The sequence below is a fragment of the Erpetoichthys calabaricus genome, chromosome 4, assembly GCF_900747795.2.
Source record: "Erpetoichthys calabaricus chromosome 4, fErpCal1.3, whole genome shotgun sequence".
NCBI classification, from domain to species: Eukaryota; Metazoa; Chordata; class Cladistia; order Polypteriformes; family Polypteridae; genus Erpetoichthys; species Erpetoichthys calabaricus.
Genome location: NC_041397.2, coordinates 30293550 through 30321130, shown reverse-complemented (window position 1 = coordinate 30321130; position 27581 = coordinate 30293550). Strand labels below are relative to the sequence as shown.

Genomic DNA, 27581 nt, shown 5'->3' with positions numbered 1-27581 from the left:
AAGCTCTTTACTGAACTGTCCAAGAAAATGAATACCAATAGCTAGTTGTTCTTTGTTTTGCAGAATAATGTTGTTTCTTGAATGTCTGGCTTGAATGGAGCCAGATTTGATTAGAAGAGCTAATAAGTGAGCCAAACAGACTTAAATGCACTTGCCGTCCCCTCGCATGAGTCAGTAAATAAAATAAAATAAATAAATAAATGGCAGTCACAAACGATGACTAGAAAGAGGAACAATCAATCTAATGAGCAATGCTGACAAATAATGAAATATTTATCTACAAAATTATCCCAAACTCGCATTTATGAAAGATATACTAATTTATGTGCTATGGCTGCAATTAAATTGATTATTTCTAATGAAGATGCAAGCTTTAATGTGGCTACTTTTCTATGGGGGACATATATACTCCCACTCTGACCTTTATTTTCTATTCAATAACATATGCTGTTCTTGTCCTGGAGAGGGAGTAGGTAGCTTTTCACTTCCACCTATTAATATGAGCTTGCAGTTTATAATGAAAACATGCAACAATAGTGGAGACGGCCACGGGTCCTGTACCACCCACAGCGCTCAGCTGTTCTCCTCAATGACAGACACCCTATGCATATCAAGGTGATGGTAAGCCAGTAACTCAGCCTCCCCCACTCACTCATCAATTAGACGCCCCAACAATGCCACTGTCAACAACTACAGTTTGTTCTCTCCTGTACGCATCGCCCATTTCATCTCCCACTAGAGACAGCGGACAATCAGAATGTGGTGATGGGAGGAAGAAAGTGGGCATCATGACTCACCCACTATAGAGGTAAATGAAGCAGACTAATTGATTATCGCATAAACATGTGTCAAGGTGAAAGGATTAATGTACCACTGAAGTAAACTCTCTTGTTTCATCCAGACAAAGAAAATCCTTACAAGTTCTGTTAGCTGAAGCAGTTCTTTTTTTCTAACAAATTAACTGCACATTTTCTCAGTGGTGATGCTCCAGGCCTTTCTTGTTGCTAGGCAACAAACTGGGCCAACTGAAGCAGAATCTGTAAAGATTGTTGTATTCATCATATTCCTGGAAGAATAAAGCCTTGCCATGCTGTTGTTAAAATTAAGGTTTTCCAATAATTAATTTTTTTAAAGCCTTCATCTGAATATTCTTTATAAAGGCTCAAGTACAAAATCACTGGGAATTAAACAATAATAACACCTTTATCCCTATCATGTATTTGCTTTGGTGGGGGGGGGGGTCCTGTATTAAACTATAATTATGATAAGAAAAAAAAGCAACTTAAGTTAGCTATAATTGTACCATTTGTATTTATTCATTACTCTTAATTATAGTGAGGCACAGAAGATGGTGAAAACTTGGAACTGCTATGGTGGTGTTAAATATTTTGGAGAGTAAAATAGAGACAGCATTCTATCTAAGATTAACACAAAGCTTTTGCAGTGGTCTACTCAGATTTTCATAAAATTCAATTTAACCTTAGCAAAATATTGTATTCTCAGATACACAAATCAAAACAGTTGGCCTCTAATGGCACTGTAGTGTGTATTAGTTTAACAATATTGTAGTGCAGATAGTGTGCTTGCAGCTAATGAAAATGGGCTGCTTTTCTCCAGAGTGCATGACCTCATTCCTTGGCACCTGCAGTACTCTCTACTCACAGATTCTTCTCAGTCAGTGCAGAAAATCCTAAGAGTGAACTGCTCTATCCTTGACTTGAATGGCAGTCATTCTGTGAAGCATCTTAGGAAATGTTGCCTTTATTTATATATCCATACACTATTGCTTTAATAAGAGGACAGTGCAAATGACTTTTTTTGCACAATGTACTTTGATGTGAAAAGTATAGTCCCAAGTATATTATATATATATATATATATATATATATATATATATATATATATACACACATACATATACACACATATTATATATATATATATATATATATATATATATATATATATATATATATATATATATATATATATATACATACACATATATACACTGTACATTATATTATATATATATATATATATATATATATATATATATATATATATATATATATATATATATATATATATATATATATATACAGTGCATCCAGAAAGTATTCACAGCGCATAACTTTTTACACATTTTGTTATGTTACAGCCTTATTCCAAAATGAATTCTACACACATCACCCCATAATGACAACATGAAAACAGTTTTCTTGAGATTTTTGCTAATTTATTAAAAATAAAAAAAATTGTGAAAGCACATGTACATAAGTATTCACAGCCTTTGCCATGAAGCTCAAAATTGAGCTCAGGTGCATCCTGTTTCCCCTGATCATCCTTGAGATGTTTCTGCAGCTTAATTGGAGTCCACCTGTGGTAAATTCAGTTGATTGGACATAATTTGGAAAGGCACACACCTGTCTATATGTTGACAGTTCATGTCAGAGCACAAACCAAGCATGAAGTCAAAGGAATTGTCTGTAGACCTCCGAGACAGGATTGTCTCAAGGCACAAATCTGGGGAAGGTTACAGAAAAATTTCTGCTGCATTGAAGGTCCCATTGAGCACAGTGGCCTCCATCATCCGTAAGTGGAAGAAGTTCGAAACCACCAGGACTCTTCCTAGAGCTGGCCGGCCATCTAAACTGAACGATCAGGGGAGAAGGGCCTTAGTCAAGGAGGTGACCAAGAACCCCATGGTCACTCTGTCAGAGCTCCAGAGGTCCTCTGTGGAGAGAGGAGAACCTTCCAGAAGGACAACCATTTCTGCAGCAATCCACCAATCAGGCCTGTATGGTAGAGTGGCCAGACAGAAGCCACTCCTTAGTAAAAGGCACATGGCAGCCCGCTTGGAGTTTGCCAAAAGGCACCTGAAGGACTCTCAGACCATGAGAAAGAAAATTCTCTGGTCTGATGAGGCAACGATTGAACTCTTTGGTGTGAATGCCAGGCGTCACGTTTGGAGGAAACCAGGCACCGCTCATCACCAGGCCAATACCATCCCTACAGTGAAGCATGGTGGTGGCAGCATCATGCTGTGGGGATGTTTTTCAGCGGCAGGAACTGGGAGACTAGTCAGGATAAAGGGAAAGATGACTGCAGCAATGTACAGAGACATCCTGGATGAAAACCTGCTCTATGGTGCTCTTGACCTCAGACTGGGGTGACGGTTCATCTTTCACCAGGACAACGACCATAAGCACACAGCCAAGATATCAAAGGAGTGGCTTCAGGACAACTCTGTGAATGTCCTTGAGTGGCCCAGCCAGAGCCCAGACTTGAATCCGATTGAACATCTCTGGAGAGATCTTAAAATGGCTGTGCACCGACGCTTCCCATCCAACCTGATGGAGCTTGAGAGGTGCTGCAAAGAGGATTGGGCGAAACTGGCCAAGGATAGGCCAAGCTTGTGGCATCATATTCAAAAAGACTTGAGGCTGTAATTGCTGCCAAAGGTGCATTGACAAAGTATTGAGCAAAGGCTGTGAATACTTATGTAAATGTGATTTCTCAGTTTTTTTATTTTTAATAAATTTGCAAAAACCTCAAGTAAACTTTTTTCACGTTGTCATTATGGGGTGTTGTGTGCAGAATTCTGAGGAAAAAAATGAATTTAATCCATTTTTGAATAAGGCTGTAACATAACAAAATGTGGAAAAAGTGATGCGCTATGAATACTTTCTGGATGCACTGTATTTACACATAAATATTTATCAGTGTTGTTTGGAGCCTCAGGCTATGCTAAAGCTAACCTGTTTCAGCCCAAACAATATTTCCTCAAATTGTCCAGTTTAGAATAATTAGATAGCATACTGTGGGTGTCTTTGAAATGTGGTAGAAAACTTGAGATCCTGTAGAAAACTCAAGTAAACACTGGCCTACTCAACACAGACCTAACTTAGGCTGGGATTTAAACTCAAGGTGGACTCAAGATCCGCCTGGAAAAGGTAGATTTTGTGAATGCTTTTGGTGGAAAGGTTAGTCTAGAATTAAAATTTCTTTTTAGGTTCTTAATTTTCAAGCTCTTTCCCCTTCAAAAAAATGTGTCAACTGTATCTAGCTCCACTCTGTCATTCTATTTTACTATATTATTAATTCAATGGTAAATCAATTAAGAAATCATACAACTACAAAGTTTTGCAATTGGAATGGGGCATTTATTTTACAGAAGAAAAGATAGATAGATAGATAGATAGATAGATAGATAGATAGATAGATAGATAGATAGATAGATAGATAGATAGATAGATAGATAGATAGATAGATAGATAGATAGATATTTTTTCCCTTAAATGCTGTTACCCTTTTGTGTTTAAATTAGATCTGTTGAATTGTCCCTACTACTCTCAAAAGATCCTAGTAAAGGCTGTTCAAAACTAATGTTTGAAGCTCTTATATATTATGCTGATTTATTTCTTATTTGCTGGTATGAACTATAACTAGGGTGGAAGTACTGAACAGTGGTTAGTGTTGCTGCCTCATGGAACCAGTATCCTCAGTTCAAATCCTGCAGCAGGTTACATTCCATGTGAATTTTACATGCTCTGCCCATGTCTGTGTTGAGTTTCCTGCTACACCCTTACAGACGCATAGAGTAAATGGTGATTCCAAACTGACCTTCTGGTTCCAAACTGACCTGAGGTGTTTACAAGTGAGCAAGTGGATAACCTCCCAGAGGTAAACGCGACTACTAAGGAGGTACTGAGGGATTTGGAAATTGTAGAGGGGAAGTACTGCTCAGATTAAATAAGCTGAAATCGAACAAATCACCAGGACCAGATAATATTTATCCTCGTGTTCTTAAGGAGGCTAGTGAGTACATATATAAACCCTATTTTTAGGAAGTCACTGCGCACTGGAGAGATTCCGAAGGACTGGAAAATGGTAAATATCATCCCATTATATAAAAAGGGTGACAGGGCAGATCCAAGCAACTATAGGCCAGTAAGCTTAACATGCATCACAGGAAAATTAATGGAAGGAATTATTAAGGATAAGATCGAGCAACACCTAGCAAGGACAGGAGTTATTCTAAGCAGTCAGCATGGGTTCAGAAGAGGGAGGTCGTGTTTTACTAACATGCTGGAATTCTATGAGGCGGCAACAAAAGGATACGATCAAAGTGGAGCTTATGATATTATTTATCTGGACTTTCAGAAAGCATTTGATAAGATGCCACATGAGAGGTTGGGCATCAAATTAAAAGAGGTGGGAGTTCAGGGTGATGTTTGTAGATGGGTGCAGAATTGGCTCAGACAAAGGAAGCAGAGGGTGATGGTGCGAGGAACCTCATCAGAACTGGCCGATATTAAGAGTGGTGTTCCACAGGGGTCAGTGCTAGGGCCGCTGCTATTTTTTATATATATATATATATATATATATATATATAAAAATAAATGATTTAGATAGGAATATAAGTAACAAGCTGGTTAAGTTTGCAGATGATACCAAGATAGGTGGATTAGCAGATAATTTGGAATCCGTTATATCATTACAGAAGGACTTGGATAGCATACAGGCTTGGGCAGATTTGTGGCAGATGAAATTTAATGTCAGTAAATGTAAAGTATTACACATTGGAAGTAAAAATGTTAGGTTTGAATACACAATGGGTGGTCGGAAAATCGAGAGTACACCTTATGAGAAGGATTTAGGAGTCATAGTGGACTCTAAGCTGTCGATTTCCCGACAGTGTTCAGAAGCCATTAAGAAGGCTAATAGAATGTTAGGATATAGAGCACGATGTGTGGAGTACAAGTCACAGGAGGTTCTGCTCAACCTTTATAATGCACTGGTGAGGCCTCATCTTGAGTACTGTGTGCAGTTTTGGTCTCCAGGCTACAAAAAGGACATAGCAGCACTAGAAAAGGTCCAGAGAAGAGCGACTAGGCTGATTCCAGGGCTACAGGGGTTGAATTATGAGGAAAGATTAAAAGAGCTGAGCCTTTACAGTCTAAGCAAAAGAAGATTAAGAGGTGACATGATTGAAGTGTTTAAAATTATGAAGGGAATTAGTGCAGTGGATCGAGACTGTTATTTTAAAATGAGTTCATCAAGAACACGGGTATACAGTTGGAAACTTGTTAAGGGTAAATTTCGCACAAACATTAGGAAGTTTTTCTTTACACAAAGAACGATAGAAACTTGGAATAAGCTACCAAGTAGTGTGGTAGACAGTAAGACGTTAGGGTCTTTCAAAACTCGACTTGATGTTTTCCTGGAAGAAATAAGTGGATAGTAATGGCGAGCTTTGTTGGGCTGAATGTCCTGTTCTCGTCTAGAGTGTCCTAATGTTCTAATGTACATTTCTATTTCATTTTCACGTACATTTCTACCTCCTCCTTTTTGGAGAGTGGGTTAGGACCATTAGCACTCTACTCGCTTGATTCAGGACCCGGGCATGTACACATTCGAGTTGACATTGTAATGGACTGTCACCCTGTCCAGGGCTGTTTGCTGGTTTGTGCATAGAATTGTATGCTATGTTATTTTAACAATAGCTTAAGGGCAAATTATGAGGCATGATGGATTTTTCAAGTCAAAGGCTGATATTCCTTTGATATTTCTGCTTTATCATTACTAAAGCAACGAGTCTCTCTGCCACAGAAAGTGTGATTTTAAACTTGTAAGGGAGGCCTGTTTGCTACCTGTGCTCTTATCTGTTAAAATGCAAGAGCCAATGAAACTGAAACCACTGTCTTCTTGTTTCATACCCCCGCCCCTAAAATTTCATTAAAGTGTGAAAAAGTGAAAAATTAACAAGTGTAAAGAAATATACTCAATCATTAAAATTGCCAAATGTTTACAATATCGCAGTCTTGTAAAAACCAATAACAGTTTTCTACAAAATTAAAATTCAGGTTGGTTAAAAACACACACACTGAAGACTACATTATGAAAGTAGACGGAAGGGAATGAAGTGCTTAATTTAAATTCCTGCTGTAGAAGCATTGCTAGGCTCTACACTATATGAAGAGTTATAGTTAAGGGATAAATGCCCATCTGCTCTGTTTTCACCATTCTTCTAATGACTGACTATCTTACGACTCTATGTAGTCTACTGAAAACGCTGCTTAGGAGTTTAACTTGATGAAGAGCACAGCCCACCTGTCCCCTCAGCAAAAGCACATATACTCAAAAAATCTTGCCAACAGAAATCATGAGGTCTCAAATTCTGCAAATGTACCCTATGTTCTCGAACACAATGGATATTATAATGATAATAATCCATCCATCCATTATCCAACCCGCAATATCCTAACTACAGGGTCACGGGGGTCTGCTGGAGCCAATCCCAGCCAATACAGGGCGCAAGGCAGGAAACAAACCCCGGGCAGGGCGCCAGCCCATCGCAGGGTGCACACACACACACACACACACACACCAAGCACACACTAGGGCCAATGCACCTAACCTGCATGTCTTTGGATTGTGGGAGGAAACCGGAGCACCCGGAGAAAACCCACGCAGACACGGGGAGAACATACAAACTCCACGCAGGGAGGACCCGGAAAGCGAACCTTGGTCTCCTTACTGCGAGGCAGCAGCGCTACCACTGCGCCACCCATGATAATAACATTTATGAAAATATTATTTTCTTCTAAGTAAATAATAAAGTTTAATATGATGATGACACTTCCCCATTTACCAAAGCAATAGCATAATTCATCCACTTTCTACAGTCTTGGTAGTTACTATAAAAGAACATAATGAACTTTGACCTTAATTTTATTTTGAATGGCTTAAGTTTATCAAATACTGTATATAGATCAGTCTGTGTCAGTTGTAAGGTACATATGCTTTCACTGAATAAAGCAGGGGTGATTTAAGTCTAATTTCACTAAATGTGAATATGTCTTGATTGGTCAAGGATACCAGTAGCAAATATTTAATTTACAAAAACCAACAAATAAAGCTTGTTTTAATTCTAATTACTGAGTAAATTTGTTTGGTTAAAGAAAATTCTAACCAAATTCTAATAAAAATTGGACAAATTATGACTTGAAATTTAAAGCACTTTCTCATCTGTGTCTGTGCAGTTTGCACATTATTGTGTGGTGTTGTTTTTCTTTTTGTGCTCCTGGTTGTATTATGTTTCCTATTCTGGATCTGTGGAATTTTTCCATTTCTGTATGTCCTTTAGGAGCGTTTTGATTCAGGCAGTTATTTACATAAAAAAGGAGATTTAATATTTAACAGTATTGTATTCTACGTCTTCTCAATATTCTTCATCTTAATAAACATACCAAATTATGTAATGTGTTATGGTCATGCAGTTGAGGGTGGCGACAGCAGGTAAAAAGAATAGCAATGGTTAAGGATGGGGTTAAGCAGTACCTTCAGGAATAGAGGAAATCCTGTACTAGAAGGAGCATTATACGTCATAGCATTTTTGGAATTAGAATACCACCAAGGGGCACTATGACAACAGGAACAGTGAGCACAATTAAAGACAAGAGAGAAATGCGTACCCTGGGCAGAAAGATGCCATATTTCGTCAGAACGCTAGAGGGACCAAGATCCCAGAAAGCAATAAACAGGCCTGTTATCATTCTGAAAGTGAAGGCGACTGAGAGGCTGCCTGGTAGACCTCACCATTTAAGGCTAACAAAAGGCTCACAGGTGCAGGGACACTAGGAGGCATGATTTGGAGCTCTAGGCTTGTGTAACTGCTGCAATTACAAGTCCAACACTGGTTGTTCAAGAAACTGGCTTGGCTTAAGCTTTTCCTAAATAGAGTATAAAAGTTGCTTCCTCTAAAGACTTAAGAGTGAGGAAACCATTTGAGAAGTACTTTACATGGTTACGGTAAAGTGAATGTGGTAAATTGGTAAAAAAAAATAAAATAAAAAAGAGCATGTTGAATAACATTAAGGTAGGTTACTGGATTAGCCACTTTACCTGACAAAAAGTAATCTGAAAGAATATAAAGTAGGCCAAGAGAGGCAGCGGGTGTAGTCTTTTTTGTTCTTTGACATATATGTGTATTTCACTTTCTTCATCCCTCCCTTGTGGCTATTTAATAATGAACCATTACTTTTGGATATTTTGGTCTGCATGGCTTTATCTTGGTTTGAGGACAACAAATGCGCAAAGCTTCATATTCAATGAACATTACTTCTTAAATCTGAAATTTAACCTCTTCCATTAAGGGAATTGTCACTGCTGGGCATGTAGCTATTTTTCTTCTTAGACAGCAAAATGTACAATAGAGGCTGCTTTTAAACAATAAAGGCACAGGTATTTTATTCCATACTAAAAATATATTATACAAAATGTATTCATTGCATGCTTGATTTAGAAATTGGTTAAAAAATAATCTGAACACATGTTCATCACCATTAAAAGTCATAAAACTGTAAAACATTCTTTTGTTTAAACAATTCACACAGCTAGCGTAACACTAAATACCTAAGCAAGTCTGTTATTAAGAGCGTATGTACAGGCCCCATATTGTATTATATGAGCCATCTCTGTTGTATTTCGTAAGTGTGTTACAGTATGTCTGTGCTTCAATGGTGTCGGATGTAAAGCTACAAGCCTAGTGAGTCCTGAGGATAAATAAGTAAAATTATGAGAAACGTACAAATAACACTAAAAGAAAAAACACCCATGACGATAGAAATAGTACTTAAAGAGCATGGGCTTTTGAGATCAGATCTTGCAAACATTTTTTAAGCAAACACACATGTGTGACACAGACTATGCTCATCATTATGTACCTCAAACATGCAAGTCCAACAAGTCTGGTTTAACATTTAAGAAATACCAAGAGTACCGTAGGAATACAGTAGATTGCTTACCCTCTGTTTGCGAAGACTTCCAGGGCTGGTAGGTGATGGACTAGGAGACTTCCCAGATCGAGGAGTGGACAGCTGGCTTCCAGGAGTCCCATTGACTGAAAATAAACATCAGAGTGGCATCCTAAATATGCATTCACATCTCCAATTCAAACCACATCATGCCCTTGCTAAGCAGATGTGCTACTTCTGAGAGAGCATGTCACACTATTTCGTCAGCTGAATTCTATCACACAGCTTCCATCTATTCTTAGACTTTAAAGTGTTTCTGAAAGCAGATAAAGCAGAATTAAAATCATACGGTGAGATCCTAATCTTCTTCCACTGTAACCCATGTTTTGACAAATTTGCTGCCACCATACTGACACAGTTGGATGTGAAAGTGGGTCCCTCTCAAAATGTATGTCTTGGATGTTTTGTCACTTTCGCTTATAAACACTTGCCCAAAAAAGTCTGGTGATCCAAAACATTAAGAAACTCTTACTGTATCTAAGATATGAAGAGAGGTTAAATCATTAATTTGTATTAGACAAATCTGCTCTTATAATCAGGGAATAATCAATATTTCATTATACAGTGCCATTCATAAAAAAAAAAAAAAAAAAAAAAAAAAAATCACCTGTTACCCAGCTGAGCACAAACAGTGCCAACGGACCAAAAGCTGTGTACTGTGTATTTTAGCCGTTATAATATACCAGTAATGGCGTACTGCACAATAACATGCAGTGAATACACTTGACTTGAGCATTCCTAGTTCCCATCGTCTTTCTCTGTACGTTTAGCATTCGTTTGCTCAGAGGTTGATGCGCTTGCTGCTTCCTGAGCAGCTCTGATTTTCTCCACCCTAGCGGCCCGCGTCTTCTCTTCTTCCATCGGCATCTTTTCACATTAAAACTGATTAAGTCAGTGTTTGTGTTGCAATTACATAGTATGTTTTTCTTAATTTTTCACTTAAGCTGGCACTTAAGTGTTCAATCTGCCTCAAGAATGATTAAAGATATGAAGAGGTAGAGGAAGTGACCGCGAAGGTGGTAGGGAATGAAAACGATGCACGTATGTGTGCGCCGCACGGCCACCCTGCTGCACGCTGCCAAGAGTTGATTCTACAATAAAATAAAAATGAAAAGTGTAACAAAAATCATCACCCCGAAAGCGGATAGTAGACATCACGTAGTATATGTGTACCAAATTTCAGGTCAATAGGGCAATTGGTTTGCAAGTTACAGGTGATTTAAAATCCTGGACAGACAAACGAACAGCCATGGTAGTGTATTATATATAAAGAGAATATACTGGGTGGCATGGTGGAGCTATTACCTCATTGATTCAGTGTGCTGGGTTCAGATGCCATGACTGGTCATTGTCTGCATATTGGTTGGTATGTTCTCAACATGCTCATGGGAGTTATTTTCCCCCCTCTGGGGTCTCCCATTTTCTTTTTGCATTCCCAAATATGTTAGCTTAATTGTTGATTCTAAAATGGCCTTGCATGAGTGGTCTCTACCCACATACACTCTGGTCCCAATATGACCCTACAGTGGATTAAGCAGACCTGAGAACGTTATGTATACATACATCAAAGTCAAAGTGAACTTTATTGTCATCTCAACCATATACAAGTATACAGATAGACGAAATTGCGAAGCTCAGGGTCCACAGTGTAACAACATGACGTGCAATAAATAAATTAAAAATAGAATTAAAATTTAAAATTTAAAAATTAAAACACAAACAAGACATTGTGCAAAGATAGGACAAAGAAGTAGCAGCAATATTGATGTGTAAGATGTGTAATATAATAAATAAATAATAGATATAGATAATACAGAAATGATCAGTGTATAGTAATAGTTGTTTAAGATATGTGTAAACAATGACAGGTCAGAATGTTTCACAGCAGAAGGATAACAAGAGTGTCAAAATACTTAAAGGTCAGTATGAGATTTTCAGTTCTTCTCTACTTGCACACTCGTCTTTGCAGGAAAGTGGCTGGCATGTATAAAAGTTCTGTTTTTAGACCATTGACTCAACTCAGGTAATCCAATTTCATAACCATGGGGAGCCAGATTCCTTCCTGGCAGTATCAGACAAGTCAGACAAGGCTTTGGATGAGGTGTTAATCCACTTCTGAGCAGACATCAATCGCCCGTTTTGAATCACCAGTCACCCTAACCTGAAAATGTTTGAGCTATGCCAGGAAAATTGACGTTAATTAAATAGACATGAGAAAAGGCAAAAAGTAAAGAGACCCCCCCCCCCCCCCCCCTCCCCCCAGGAGTCAAACTAGGGGATGTGCTCTGTTTGAAAGGCGCTATACCTACATCCTTTATTTTAGATAAATGTCTTGTGTATAGCTCAACACCATGCTGAGCTCAGATTTTTCCATATTTACAGTGGAAGTATTGGTAGATTAAGTCACAGAGTTAGAGGTGGTAACTGAACGTAAATCCCAATGCATTTGCACTAGGCTACACGGTTTGCTTCGTAGCAAGCACTTTATTGATCATAAGTTGTAACTGTAAAATTAACCAATTTTAAAAAAAGGACTGGACCACAGATATAAAGCACAAAAATATGCCGGAGAATTAATGCTCGATCCAAGTGGGGAAAAAAATACAAAATAAAAACAAAAAGAAACCTTCACTGAATCCCTCCTAAATGTGTCAGATGGCAAAAACAATTCGAGAGGGGATCGCGAACGACCCATGGAAACAAGCTTGCGATGAGTCCTCGAAACGGTTTAGGAGTTTAATTTTTTTTTTTTTTTTTTTGTTTAAAGAACAAAAGTGGGAGCGCTGCAGAACACTGATCTCTTCGTTATGAGTTTGTAATGAGTACTAAGGATTATTATAGTACTTATTATTATCATAAGATGCAACCGCTAGCTTTGGAAAAGAAGAAGCGTAAGTACCCACCGTCCGCCACTACGCTGAAAATGCAAATCCAGACGAAAAAAGTAATAATGAAATAATGCAATAAGAAATGAAGTAGCTGCTTTAAGTATTCAGCTGTGCAAATTGTACACCGATGCTTTCTTCTTCTTTTAATTAACTACCTTATGTTAATATTGTGGAAACGAGCGCGGTTTCACTACAAAAGAGCAAAAGCTGAATCTCCGACAGTCTCTCGATGCACTGATTAAAAATACAAACACTTTCCCGGACGCGGGAGATGGTAGTGAGCACCACACTTCATGAATGTGAAAGATTTCGACTCCAACACGTTGTTGTTGCTTGTATGGTTTGATTTACTCATGACAAGCACTGTACCACCAACAGTCTCAGTTCCAGTGTTCGAGACATGAATCGGGAACATGTTTCTTCTATCCATATATAAATATACATCCATATAGACCAAACAGAATATTGAAAGCTTAGCTTGGCTATATAGCATATGTTACACGTCTGAAGCGTACTACAGGCTACAGTAGCAAGCTGTATGTCCTTTTAAAAAGTGCGCTTTTTTAAAGATGGTTACAGCAAATAAAAGAGAACTTACAGAAGCAAACCCAGTGACTGCATTCATATAAATTGACTGCTTACCTTCAATGTACTGCAACATATGCGCTCAAGCTCAAAACTCAGCCCTCACACAAAGTACACGATCCTCCTTTCTGAGCTGCCAGCACAACTAGTACAGATAAATGAATCGGAAGGGGCCGGAGCCGGCGGCAGCGTGTAATGAATGGTGGACCGCGATCATAGGCAGATGTGGCTCCTGCGTAAGTTTGACGCGCTCTGAGCAGCAGTGGGAGGTGCAGGTGCTCTTTTAGGGCCACATCAAAGGTGTCAATTAAATGCAATGCAGCTACTAGGGATTACTATGCAGCTCAGTCTTCTTTCGGGTTGGAGGAAACAAAGCATTTGGAATGATTTTTGATGCATTAATGGGATTTATAATGAGTTGCCATGGAGGAGCAAATTCCAACTGACTCATTGAGAAAAAATGAAAATGACAACCTCGTATAAACAATTAGCAAACTTAAAATGACAGGGAAAGTAAGCTGGATCGAACATTGAGCCTGCCCAAAATTATTCGGTGCTGATCTTGCAGTTAGTCCCATTCTAATTTACCTCCTTTATTTAACCATTTACATTATCAGTTAAAAGGATTTATTAGTCCCAAAACACCCACTCAGAAAAGTGTTTCAAAACCGTTCACATCTTAATGTAAGGCAAATCCACTTATATTTACCCAAAAGATAAACGCTTGGAGAGCATCATGATTGATCATCATCCATCCATCCATCCATTTTCCAACCCACTGAATCCGAACACAGGGTCACGGGGGTCTGCTGGAGCCAATCCCAGCCAACACAGGGCACAAGGCAGAGAACCAATCTCGGGCAGGGTGCCAACCCACCGCAGATTGATCATCATGGTGATTATAATTTTATTCTGCAACTTTTGATAAAAAAGACAGACTTCAGCCACTAAAAGTTTATTTAAAAAAAGGGGTTACCTAGCTTTTATTCATTATTCAATAAGAAGAGTAGAATGATTATTTAGGAGACCTGGGGTATGTATTTGTGTTGTATAAGACATCACTTCTTTAAGAAGGCTCTCTGTTCTCAGCACAGAACTGTTATATAACATGGATTATAATAAACGCAGCACCCAGATGCTACTGCCTTACAGCTCCAGACCTTGGGTCTGAATTCCAGTCTAATCACTTTGTGTGGAGTGTGCAGATTCTCCCTTTGTCTATGTAGGTTTTCTTCCCACTTTCCAAAGAAGTGTTAGGCTACCGCTAAATGAGTGCTGAATGAGTGAATGTGGAGGTGTGCCCAAGTTGTATCGTCCAACACAGAACATAAGAAATTAGAGGAGACAATTCAGTCCATCAGATTTGTTTATTAGCTAATAGCTAAGCTGTCCCAATATCACATCCAGATACTTCTTAAAGGTTGTCAAGTTTCTGCTTCAACTATATGTGTTGGTACTTTGTCCCAGATTCCCACAACTCTTTGAGCAAAGAAATGCTTCCTGGCTTCAGTCTTAAATGCATTTCCCCTTAATTTCCACTGACATCCTCTAGTATGTGATGCACCATTAAGTTAAAGGAATTCTGCTGGATCTACTTTATCAATGCTTTTGAGAATTTTGAAAACCTGGTTTAGGTCCCCACACAGTCTGATTTGCTCGAGACTAAACAGATTTAATTCTCCACGTCTGTAGAAGTAGGTCATGTTCTTAAGTCTTGGGATGGACTTGCTTGCTCTCTCCTGCAGAGCATCAATTGCTGCTATGTCTTTCTTGTACCGTGTTGTCCAGAACTGGACACAATACTTCACATGCAGTCTCACTAGCGCATTACATTGTTTGAAAATAACATCTTTTGATTTATATTTAACAGTTTTAAAATATAACTGAATATTATATTTGTCTTTTTAATAGCTTCTGTGCATTGTGTAGGTTATGAAAATGTGTCAACATAAAACCCTAAATCACTTTCAGAGCTTCAGGTAGAATGGTGTCTTCCATCTGGCATTTGATGTTCCCTTTTCCTATGTCTAACATGTTTCTGCATTAAACTGCTTTTTCCAAGTGTTTGCCCAGTTCTGAAGCTTGTCTATGTCTTCTTGAATTGTTTATGCCTTCTCCTCAGTGTCTACCATTCCCGCAATTTTAGCACCATCTGTGAATTTAACAAGTCTACTAACTATACTGAAATCTACTCCTGAAGGGACTCCAGTGATGACCTCACTCCACATGGTGCATTCTCCTCTTATCTGCACTCTTTGTCTCCTACCGGTTAACCAAGTTTTGATCCACTTTTGCAGGGTACCTCTATGAAGAGAGTGATGTCCCATTCAGAGCGGTTAACTGCTCTGTGCCCGATTGTGCTGGTAAAGGACAAATCCCTTGTGGTATATAAAACTGGATAAATTAGGTTCAGTAAATATGTTGAACACTCTTAAAAAAATTATTCTAAAATGGCACTTTACTGGATGTAGAGTTCCTTGTAGAACCATTGCTTGACACACTGCCATTTCATTCTGAAAAGGGTTTCTTAGTATATGAAATTGGTTCTTTGGGCTTTGAAAGGGTTTCTAATATGTGGACAAAACAGAAATATTTAATGTATAGTAGGCTACCTAATAGGATATAACAGAGCAAGAAAACCTGAACCTAACCTGTGTTATTGTATGCAACAAAAGTTCTTTTATAATCATCAACCCACTAGTATTTCAGAAATCTGTTACCGTCTATTCATGCTTATTGATGGAACCTGATCTAAATAAAGGTTCTTTCATGAATCTTCATATGGATGTTTTTTGAAAGCCAAAAATGGTTTCCCCATGGCATTTCTCCGAAGAACCACTATGGCACCTTTATTTTTAAGGGTGAAGGATGAAACTTTAATTAAAGAAAGGGTATACTGGTGGGTGACACAACAGTGTTGTGGTTAGCTGTGGTGTTCAGTAGCTCCAGAGTACTAAGCTCAAATCCAAGTACTTTATTTGCTTAGTTTGCATACTTTCCCTGTATTAGCATGTGTTCTTCATTGGGTCACATGGTTTTATTCTCACATTCCAAACATCTAATCTGCCATAGCATAATGGAATGGAAGCTTTTATGAGTGATTATATTCTATAATGGACAGTTTCTAATCAGATGTGGGATTGCGGTGTAGAAGGCACTGGGTTCCTGGTTTTGCATAACAGATCACTTCTTTCAGAAGTCCCTCAGCTGCCAGCCCTTCTATGATTCAACTTGGAAATAAATGAAAAACCATGAATTACAGTGGTTTGCACTTCTGCATCATAGCACTGGAGGCCTCAGATGAAATCTTGGGTCAGTCCCTGTCTGTGTACAGACTGCGTATTCACCCTGTATGGGGTGATTCTCTAGGGAATCTATAAGATAGCATATATAAGTAAAGGGATGACACTAAATTGAACCAGCATGGATAAGTGTGCCATATAATGGACAGGTTTCCAGGGTTGGACCCTACCATTCGCTTGATGTTGCTAGGATATATTCTAGCTCCCTTTGATCCTAAAATTGGTTCAAGTGGTTCAAGAACTGGTTATAAAATACCTACAGTGATGAATTGCATTTACACAATTGATCAAATGTACATAGTTTAGGATGAAGTGGGATTTCAATGGTACACAAGGTCTTTATTACTAAAAGAACAGACTTAAAATGACAGGGATACAGTAAATTGGCTCGTCCCTTCACTCACTTGCCTTTCAGAAGTACACTTATTTGGCACAGATGAACTAAGCTCCTTCTGTAGCTCCAGCATTAGGCAATATGTGTTTAGTTAACCTTGTGGGTTTATCTAAATTACTGGCAGTGTTAATCAAGGATGAGCTGAAATCTCTGCAGACTAAGCCAGGACCAGGAGGTGCCTGGAAGAACCATCATCTTCCACTCAGAAATTGCCTGATCCGAGTGGCACACTAACACATTCCTTTGAAGACTAGCTATGTCTCTTTATTACCTCTTAGGGGGGCTGCAAGCACTCTTTCCATAGAGCCTTTAAAGCTAGATACAACCATGGAATCTCTCTGAACTCATGGGAGATCACCAGTAACTAAATCAACTTGGGAGAAGAAACCTTACTTCAAGAAGAAAATTTTAGCACATAGACTGTTGTACCAAAAAGAGTCATTAGTTTTGTTATGAAATTGTAGACAGCATTCAAAAGGGCCAAGGCAAACCAGGCCACAGCAAACCACAGAAACAGACAAGAAACACATGAAAAAAAACAAAAAAAAAAACTGTTCACTCCAGCATGAGCAATGTTCCTTATCTGAAACCAGTACAACGAAATGGCACTCTACACAACATCTCTTTAAAGTAGCTAGAAAATAGCCAGCTCCAGACCTGCTCCATCTACAGTTTAACAAGATCAAAAACAGTTTTATCAGGTAAACCTCTGCGCTTTATAAGCTTTTACTTAAACTGGAGATGTCAGAAACCTTGAGTCATAGTATCCTGTTAAATGCCTCTCTGAACCAAAATGACTGTAACATCATGCTAAAGTTCCAAAAGAGAAACACTTCCAAAACGAAGAAACTTCAGAAAACAAACTAACAGCATGTTCTATGTTTATCTGCCTTGTGTCCCATCGTTTAAGACAGTATACATGCAGTTATTCTAACCCCTTGTGAGTATCAGCCATATGCATTATTTGGTTTCTTAAATTGTACTTTATTATTCTGGTTTTAGCGGCTTAAGTTATTTTGTAATGTACTGGTGATCACTCCTTTCAGAAGCACTTCTCTTCTCAGTACTGAGCAATGATACAACTTTTAATGCAAAAAAGGCATTGCTGTGTAGTGCCTACAGCTACTGCTGACAGTTCTAGAGCCGGAGTTCAAATCCTGGCCCAGTCACTGTCTTATGGAGTTTTTAGGTTGTCTACATGACTGTGGGAGTTTTCTTCCAGTATCCTGATTTCTTCCAACATGACACAGATGCGTAGGATAGATTGATAGACTATTGTAAATTGACCTGAGATAAGGAAGATTGTGTAAGGGTGCCCTGCAGATGATTGTCTTCCCATCCAGGAGTGGTACCTGACTTTTACATCATGTTGCTGGAATATGCTCAGGCTCTCTAGAGTGTTTGTAAGAAAATAAAATACATACTGTAAGTGAATTACCTTGAGCTTTAAATTATGAAAGACATAACGAAAATTAAAGAATATCTAAGGTGTATTGTAGAAGCAAAAAGCCAGCAGTACACATAGTTCTTTTCAATATTCCATATATATTTTTCTACAATAATTATTTTAGTAGGTCAACATTAAGTTCCATTTCCCATTGTTTACATTTTCATAAGTGGGTATGCTACATCGCAATGATAAATCTGTCAAGTTTTGTTGACTAATAATCAAAGACATCACTTCATCCTGCCACCCATGAGCATGAAAGACAGCTGCTAAAGAAGGTATACTTGACTTGTGCTGCCCAAAAGTAGGCCTTTGTTTCCCCAAACTCTCTGTAGGAAAATATTTTAAAAATACAATGATGATGGGTGGCATGTGGATGCACTGGAATGACTAGTAGGTGGAAATCAAATATAGATATGACACTTCTAATCTCACAGTATACCAGTTATACTGGAAAAGTTTATAGTCACCTATGAACTTAAAATGCATGCCTTTGGCACTGAGAGGAAAAAGGAGTACCCACTGAAAACCCTTATGGACACAGGTAGAATGTGATCTATAGACAAGTGAGAAGACAGCCATAAACACCTTGACACTGGAGATGAATGACACATTCTAATTCAGCTCAAAGTACAGGAAACTTATGGAAACACCAGCGGCATATTTGACAAAGTTTTGATTACATCTCTCTATAATATTAAAAAGGTTTTCTGTCGAGTCTGTGTTATTTAGCCTTGAGCACTCCCTTCCACACCGCTCGCCCAATCGTTACTCCTACTGCACATATCCTCTCTCTGTACCACCCAGTGACATTCTCAATCCTGCTAACTCGCCCTTCAAAGCAGTCGGTTATAATGGTAAGGCAGAAAAGCAAATTATCTATTTAAGAACGTCAAATTTTAGATCGCAATAGAAAAACAGCGAGGATAAAGCAATTCATAATTTTTTTTTGACGAGGCGTTAAGGTAAATACAGTTTTTATTTACTTTTTATTATGTTTTACTTTTTTACTTTTACTTTTTACTACGTTTTATTATTCATTAATATTTAAAATAGGCAGTTGTAGTGAAATATTTAAGTAACTGATTTTCTATCTATAATAACTAAGGACCAAACTGTCATCCTCCCGTGTCCCACATACTCTTCTATATACCAACTCTTTCTCTAATGGAGTGGTGCACCGACGCCCTTCGAGTGGCTCAGTCACGAGATAGCGGGTGCCCAGTGCCTGCCCCCTGGGGTTGACAAGCGTAGCAAGCAGGGTGTGAAGTCCCTTAATTAGAATGTAATTTAATTTACAGAAAATAATTTAATGTAAATACTTGCCATAAGTATGTAGACAAACAGTTCAACTAGTACTAAAGCAGAATTGCCAGTAAGAATCAAATCTGCGAACATTTACTAACTCAAACCAGACTGCCTACAGTAAAGACTTAACAATCTTTACATCGACATGTAAAATGACACTTTTTATTGGCTAACTCATTTTACTTGACTTGTCACTACATTCATAATGGCTAACATGGTACAACACCCTAGTACTACCATCTTTACATTGTATATCTATAGGAAATATTTAGATTTGTTTGCACAAATATAGAAGAACAAAGTAGAAACAGACAAAATGTGAAATTAAAAAAAAATAATTAAAATTTTAATATAAACATATTGCGTTCATTTTTATATAGTGTTCTTCACAGTACTTGTGCACATTTACAGCCTAATGAAAGGATAGAAATAATTAAAACAAAAATAATTTTCATACATGAACAAAGTTGAATCTATAACAGAACAGGAACTTTAAATCTAATTAACATATAATCAAGACAATGCAAGTCCATTAAATGTATAAATGAGATATGGCCAAATGACAATGGAGAAAAGGAAAATGCAAAATCTAGTCAACAGCATTCATAGAGAAAGTTAACCCTGTACCTTCACATGGTAAGTTTTCATAAAATCACGGTTCTGGTGACCAAGGCAGACCGGTTGTCCATCCCTCCTGCACATTATACATTAGTATAAATTCATGCTGGACAGTCTAATCATTTGATCAAAATAATGGCCTTGGATTCATAGGCTCCCTATATTTTAAAAAGGGACTGGTCATGACAGAGTTTTAGAATATGTAAAGGACGTCACTACCCACATTAAAGTAGTGCAGTCTTCTAAGAAAGAAGAGTGTGCTAACCCCTTTCTTTTATAGTTTCTCTGTGTTATGAGACAAGTCCAGCCTGTCACTGATGTCGGCCCCTAAGCACTACCTCCACATCTACTCCCTCAATACTGACTGTAACAGTTTATTATAAATTTTGCAAGGTCTTAGGTATCATACCAATTAAAAAGAGAATGTAAAAGAAAGTCCAACTTTATTGATTCACTCACAGAACATCACTATCAAGGCAAATAACATATAAGAAACTTTGTACAGAAGCCTAATAGAAAACATTATGACTCACACACAAAGAATTTCAAAATGAAAGCTGTCAAATACATTATATTAGAATTGTCACACTTGTACTTCTGTGCAAATGACTAAGCAAAGATTCTGAATACAAACATCTAATCAAAATCACTAATCATGGTATGCTAGACTAAAATAATTAATCTTCAGCCAGCATTTAGATGCTGAGCCTATGGGACAGCTCTTACGCAAGCAGGCATATCATTCCACAGCTTTGCAACCTTGTAGGTAAAAGCACAACCTCCTATCTTGAGATTGAAATGCATGCTCTGGTTTGTATATATTGATAAATTAATATAAGTAAACAGGGACTAGGACATTTAAAGTTTCATATGTGGGACGAATAACATTTCAAAATTAGTCCTGATCTGCCCAAACCCACTTCAGGATCGCAGGGAGCTTTGTCAACAAGGTGGGAATCAACGTGGCCAGGGCTCGTTAACTCATTAAGAATCAAACTGACAATTAACCTAAAATTTCAAATGTGATTTATTTCAGAAAAAACGGATCACCCATAGTAAAACAAATGCAGACACAATTAAAATTTGAGTCCTGGACCCTGCAACTGTGAGGCAGAATTTTAAACCACTGTACGATTGTGCTAACCTGCATTAAACCTTTCTAAAAAATTCCTACTTATTCAACATTTTTATAAGCAGATAAATATGTGATGTCCTATTTTCTACTCAAAATGTGACAGCAAGCTTAATACAAAAGAAGCATCTGTAAACTCTCTCTTTTGTTTTGAAGAGATAGCAACATAAGCATTTCAGCATTTCATTGATAGCTTTAGGTTTTACTTTAAAACAGAACAGAAATGAAAATGATGCCCAGGGCCATTGAACCATATGTCAGTTCATCTAGAATAGATGGTAAGCTTCATTAGTTACTGTAAGTTAAGAGTTATACCTCTCTATTATAAAAAAAATCTTGGGAGGGAGACTAGGAAGACGAGACATGATCTTCTTGGAAGACAATTTGACGTCACGCGAGACAAGGCAGTGAGAAAACATTTAAAACAAGTTCACGGACATCTAACCTAGCAGTTGTTGGAATGCTTTTGGCAGACACATTTCATGTGCTCCCAGCTCTTAAAACAACAACAAGCAAAACAAGCAGCTCGTCAGCAGCAGAAAGCCAGCAGATGATCCGACCACTTCTCCTTGCGTGTGTACAGCTACCCTAACTCCCCCCCACCACCCCTTCACAACGCGAGCGCCAGAGACATGAAATGGCAAAAGGACAGCTGCTGTACAGGCTTTTAAATGATCGACGCACAGCGCGACAAGCAGAACACGGAGCTCACCAGCAGCAACTGATCCGATGACATCTCCTTAGCGTGCGTTCAGTCGCCCCACCTTCAGAACACAAGTAGCGTTATACATCCTGCGAGAAAGAGATTTAACCACACCCGGGGCCGGAAATAAGGACAAGTATGGTTTCTACAAAAACTTTAAAGAAAAAGTGAAAATAATGCATATGTAACAATTCCCAAGAAAATAACTCTCTAAGTTAATATCTCTTTAAGTTGTATATCCGGTAAACCAAACCCGGGGGTGGGCGAGTGAAGCGAGCAGAGGGCAGAGCCCCCTAGCATTTATAAAAATTATTATGTCTGGTGCAAATACTGCACCCATTTTTATTGCATTTGCATGAAGAATTTAATAATATATGATCTAGATGTGACAAAAATGTAACTCAATAGATATTTATTTGTATTTATTTAATTATCTCTGACTTCCAACTCCAGTCTGGTCACTATCAATAAGTACTGAGTCTATTGCACGTGTGCAGGTTTTCCTTCAGAATCTCAAATGCCAACCCCATCCCACAGACATGCAGATTAGCTCATTTTATCACTGAATTGGCCTGAAGTAAGTACAGGTAAGAACATGCACTGCAATGACCTGGCTCCCATAAATCCAAAACTGCATTTGAAAATCAATGGATAGATGGATGGGTAATTTTTACAGGGTTGACTCAACTCTTTTCAATTGCCCTTTTCATTGTAAGTATAAATACCAATTATTTGGTATAATACATCTTTCAATTTCAGCTAAAGAAATACAACAGATCTATTTTAACATAAAAGTATCCTGGTGAGATATATTCATCCCAAGAATAAAAGGATATGATCAAGAATGTCACAATCTTGGCAGGAATTATTTTTGATAAAACTTTAAAAGTGAAAAAAATAGCAAAATAAGAGTTAAGAAGAATTCTGTTAGAAGCTGCACATTATACAGATTTAAAGATTTTGGTTACAGATTGAATATGTATATACATATATACACACACACATATACAGTGTAGTGACTAAGGAGGGTTAGACATAAAAACAGGTGCTTTAAACGTGGTGCTCCAAACACGCTGAGTTTATTGAAAAACAAGAACTGAACAGAACAGCAACAAAACTTCCCTAGCCCACTGTTTAGGGTCGCTAGGCATACCTCTAAAACAACGAAGTGTCACTATGCTGTCTTTACCCCTTTTCGTACACCATTTTTAAAAATTACTTTCTGTGTTCACTCTCAAAGCTTCCTTTCTCCATCTCCTCATTCATACACACATGCACACACACCTCCTTCTTTCCCGTCTCCTCCCCTCCTGCGCACGTACCTTCTGTCTCTCTACATGATCACAAGCAACCCAGAGCCTCACCTAAACACAGTAAATAATAACCATTGTAAATATTAATTTGAGAGATGCCATCCTGGTAGTTATAATGCATTGTAACTGCAATAGAGTGCTTCTTACATACCTGAAATTATGCCAGAGACACCACAGATACAAAATGGTGTGGTTAGTGTATCAAATATAACACCCAGGACATCTCATCTTGCACATAAATAGAAAAAGTTCAAACAAATTCCTTGCTCGTTCACTAGGCCTAACTACCATAAGCATTAGACGTTTACCTAATAGGTCGGGTGGCACATCTGCTAACTTTATAACTAAAAATTAAAGGTCCTCGCCCTCTTACCTTCCATTTCTTTTTTTCTCTTTCTCTTAATTTGTCACAGCTGTTATGCTGTGACTTGCTTGAACTTCCATAAAAGTCCTTTCAGAAAATTGCAATAATGAGTGATGATGATTTTTTTTTTATTCTTTTAAGGTGAACCAAAAGGTTTTTCAAATAAAGCACAGTCCAGTGCAGAAGATCAGCAACCGAAGTTCTCAGCTAATAACTAAATACATACTAATGCTAAAGTTTTTTGGAGAGATCTTTCCTTTGTTTTAAATAAATTTTGGATGTTGTTTAATGGGCACGACCATCTTTTATAAAATGGTTGGCAAATGGTTGGACTTGTGGAACTATAAGGAACTTTCTTCAAAGAAGAGGTCAAAACCATAAAAACACCTAAATATAACTTGAACTATTAAGCAAACTTTTATTAAATACTAGGGGCGCAAGCCCTCCTGGCAACTTTGGCGCCCAATCCCCCCGGCTCCTTCACCTCTTCGACCTTCAGCTAACTAAATCACCTAAATACAAACATTGGTGTTATGAACAGATAATTTTTTTTATAGTTTGTTCCTGTGAAAGAAAGTTTACTTGATCAAAAATAAAAACCATGACTTTCTTGATATTAAAAACTATGACTTTCTTGATATTTTAGTTTATAATTTAAAAACAGAATAAGAATCTGAGGGTGGCATGGTGGCGCAGTGGTTAGCGCTGCTGCCTCGCAGTTACGAGACCCGGATTTGCTACCCGGGTCCTCCCTGTGTGGAGTTTACATGTTCTCCTTGTGTCTGCATGGGTTTCCTCCCACAGTCCAAAGACCTGCAGTTTAGGTGCACTGGCGATCCTAAATTGTTCCTAGTGTGTGGTAGGTGTGTGTGTGTGTGTGCCCTGCAGTGGGCTGGCCTCCTGCCCGTGGTTTGTTTCCTGCCTTGCGCCCTGTGTTGGCTGGGATTGGCTCCAGCAGACCCCCGTGACCCTGTAGTTAGGATATAGTGGGTTGGATAATGGATGGATAAGAATCTGAAAATATAACAACATCACATTAAAGTTTGATAAATTTCAGAAAAAATTATACCAAACATATATGTAGGTTTTAAAATAAGCCTGATTTAAAGTGTGACAAAAAACGTCACATAAAATCGTTGCACAAAATTGTTGGACTTTTAGGCTTAAGATTTTATATATAGAGAGTAGATTAAAAGAAGAATTTGAAACTCCCAAGAATAAAAAGTCAAAACTTCAAAGATCATAAAAAACAGAGTAGTTAATAATTTATCTGAATTGAAACAAAATAAACCAAGAATAATTCTGTATTCAGAAAATACCCAAACCATAAAATGAAATGCAAAATTCAAAACAAGGAGATCCAAAAACTGAATGGTCTGACTACCACAAACTTGTTTTACAGAGAGAAAAAGAGAGGGACAAAGAGCACAGTTTCTAGAATTAATAATGTCACACCAGAGAAGCTGCAGCAATCAGTGATTTAAATAGCTTAAATAGCCGTCTGTTAGCTGTACTCTAATGATTGCAGCAATTCATTATGTAAAAGACACAGTAAAGGATAAGTAATCATAAGAAGAAAAAAATGTATGTACATCATGTACCTAGCAAGAATAACCCTGAGTACCTTTATGGTGACAGAAGCAAATATAGGAGGCAGTAAGTAGACACTGGTGGCACGAACATTGACCAGCAAAACTAAATAATTAAATAAATAAAAGTAAAAAAGGGCACCCTTGAATATTGGGCCTCTGTTCATCATAAGAGACTACTGCTTACCTGGACTAAAAGTTGCATCATATTTCCTTTCATTTTATTTAGTATTCATTTTTATTTACTTTGCCCTTTTTTGAGTTTATGGTCTACAACATGTTCAAAGTAACTGTCTATGTGACTTTTGCTAAAAATTCTTGCTTGTGCCTTAATCTGTCTTTTAAAGTTAAACAATTCAAAGTAGCTTATCTATTTTTCATTGAATCTTAAAATTAATGCAAGTACCCATCTTGAATCATCACATGAAAATTAGAGTCAGGGGGCTTTTGGTTTCCTCCACAGTTGCACCTCTCTAATGACGTCTACCCACTTGGATTCTATGGTAAATTCAGCCATTATTCCTCACAAGACATCAACAAGCAGACCAGTCATTGTCACTGATGTGCTTGCCAAACACACTCTAACAATCAACTGTCCTCTTTGAGCCAACATAATCAGCAACAAGGGTTGCCCAACATTTTAATTCTTGATCTTAAGCATCTTTGTATATGTTAATTGCTCAATGAGTACACTTGTGCAGAACTACCTGAATGCATACTTTATATCCTTCACCTGTTCCAGTGTTCTGATTCTATGGTTTATTATAAACAGTATAGAACATTTCACTTTTGTTTCTTTTTGGAAAACTGAGGCACTGGCAATGGTTTTATCTGAAGACAATGTCTTTTGTGGAGTACACTCAATATCCAACTTTCCAGTTTTCTCTTTCTTGTGTTACGTTATGCAGATAAAGAGTTAAAAGCAGATGACACACTTGGGAGCACCACTCCACTTCACAGCACACTCATACACACTTCTATATACCCTCATACCAGGACAAGTACAAATTCACAAATGAACCCAACATCCACAACTCTGATATGTGGCATGCCACGAAAATAACTGTTGTGCTCATGTGTAAATGCCAGTTTGCCCCACAGAGCCAGGAATCGTACTCACTGCTAGGCATCAGGATTCTCTGGTGCCCACTACAGTTAATTTGAGCATTTTATTCAGAGGGTAAACTTGGTTGGCTGGCCAATGACTAGAACATCATAGACATTAAAGAGGAGTGAGGAGAAATACTCGCAACAGGGCATAGCCAGGAATTTATCTTTAAATGGGCCTGTGAAATGGTGAGTGGCTCAGGCTCTAACTTACCATCCTGCCAAGATTGAGCCACAATTCCAAAAACTTACAACCCAGTCCTTATGTAGTGCAGTCGTGGCCAAAAGTTTTGAGAATGACACAAATATTAATTTTCACAAAGTTTGCTGCCTCTGTTTTATGATGGCAATTTGCATCTACTCCAGAATGCTACAAATAGTGATCAGATGAATTGCAATTAATTGCAAAGTCCCTCTTTTCCATGAAAATGAACTTACTGTAATCCCAAAAAAACCCATTTACACTGCTTTTGTGAAGATCAGGGTGCCCAAGAAAGTCCAACAAGTGCCAGGACCGTCTCCTAAAGTTGATTCAGCTGCAGGCACCACCAGTGCAGAGCTTGCTCAGGAATGGCAGCAGGCAGGTGTGAGTGCATCTGCACACACAGTGAGGCAAAGACTTTTGGAGGATGGCCTGGTGTCAAGAAGGGCAGCAATGAAGCCAAGAAAAACATCAGGGACAGACTGATATTTTACAAAAGGTACAGGGATTGGACTGCTGAGGACTGCTGGGGTAAAGTCATTTGCTCTGATGAACCCTCTTTCCGATTGTTTGGGGCATCTGGAAAAAAGATTGTCTGGAGAAGAAAAGGTGAGTACTACCATCAGTCCTGTGTCATGCCAACAGTAAAGCATCCTGAGACCATTCATGTGTAGAGTTGTTTCTCAGCCAAGGCAGTGGGCTCACTCACAATTTTGCCTAAGAACACAGCCATGAATAAAGAATGGGACCAAAACATCCTCCAAGAGTTACCTCTCCCAATCATCCAAGAACAGTTTGATGATGAACA

General features: G+C 38.1%; 1 protein-coding gene across 6 annotated transcripts in view; it reads right to left on the bottom strand.

The window, feature by feature from the left end:
- The window catches only part of dclk1a (doublecortin-like kinase 1a), a 433299-nt gene that overhangs the window by 65913 nt on the left and 339805 nt on the right, over positions 1-27581 (bottom strand). For 4 of the 6 annotated variants that reach the window (XM_051926745.1, XM_051926741.1, XM_028799297.2 and 1 more), the window contains one exon: positions 9813-9907. In XM_051926745.1, coding sequence (XP_051782705.1) covers positions 9813-9907 — 95 coding nt within the window. Of the gene's footprint in view, positions 1-9812; positions 9908-13351; positions 13527-27581 lie in introns of those variants that run through there. The other 2 variants (XM_051926743.1, XM_051926744.1) reach the window with 2 other exon arrangements.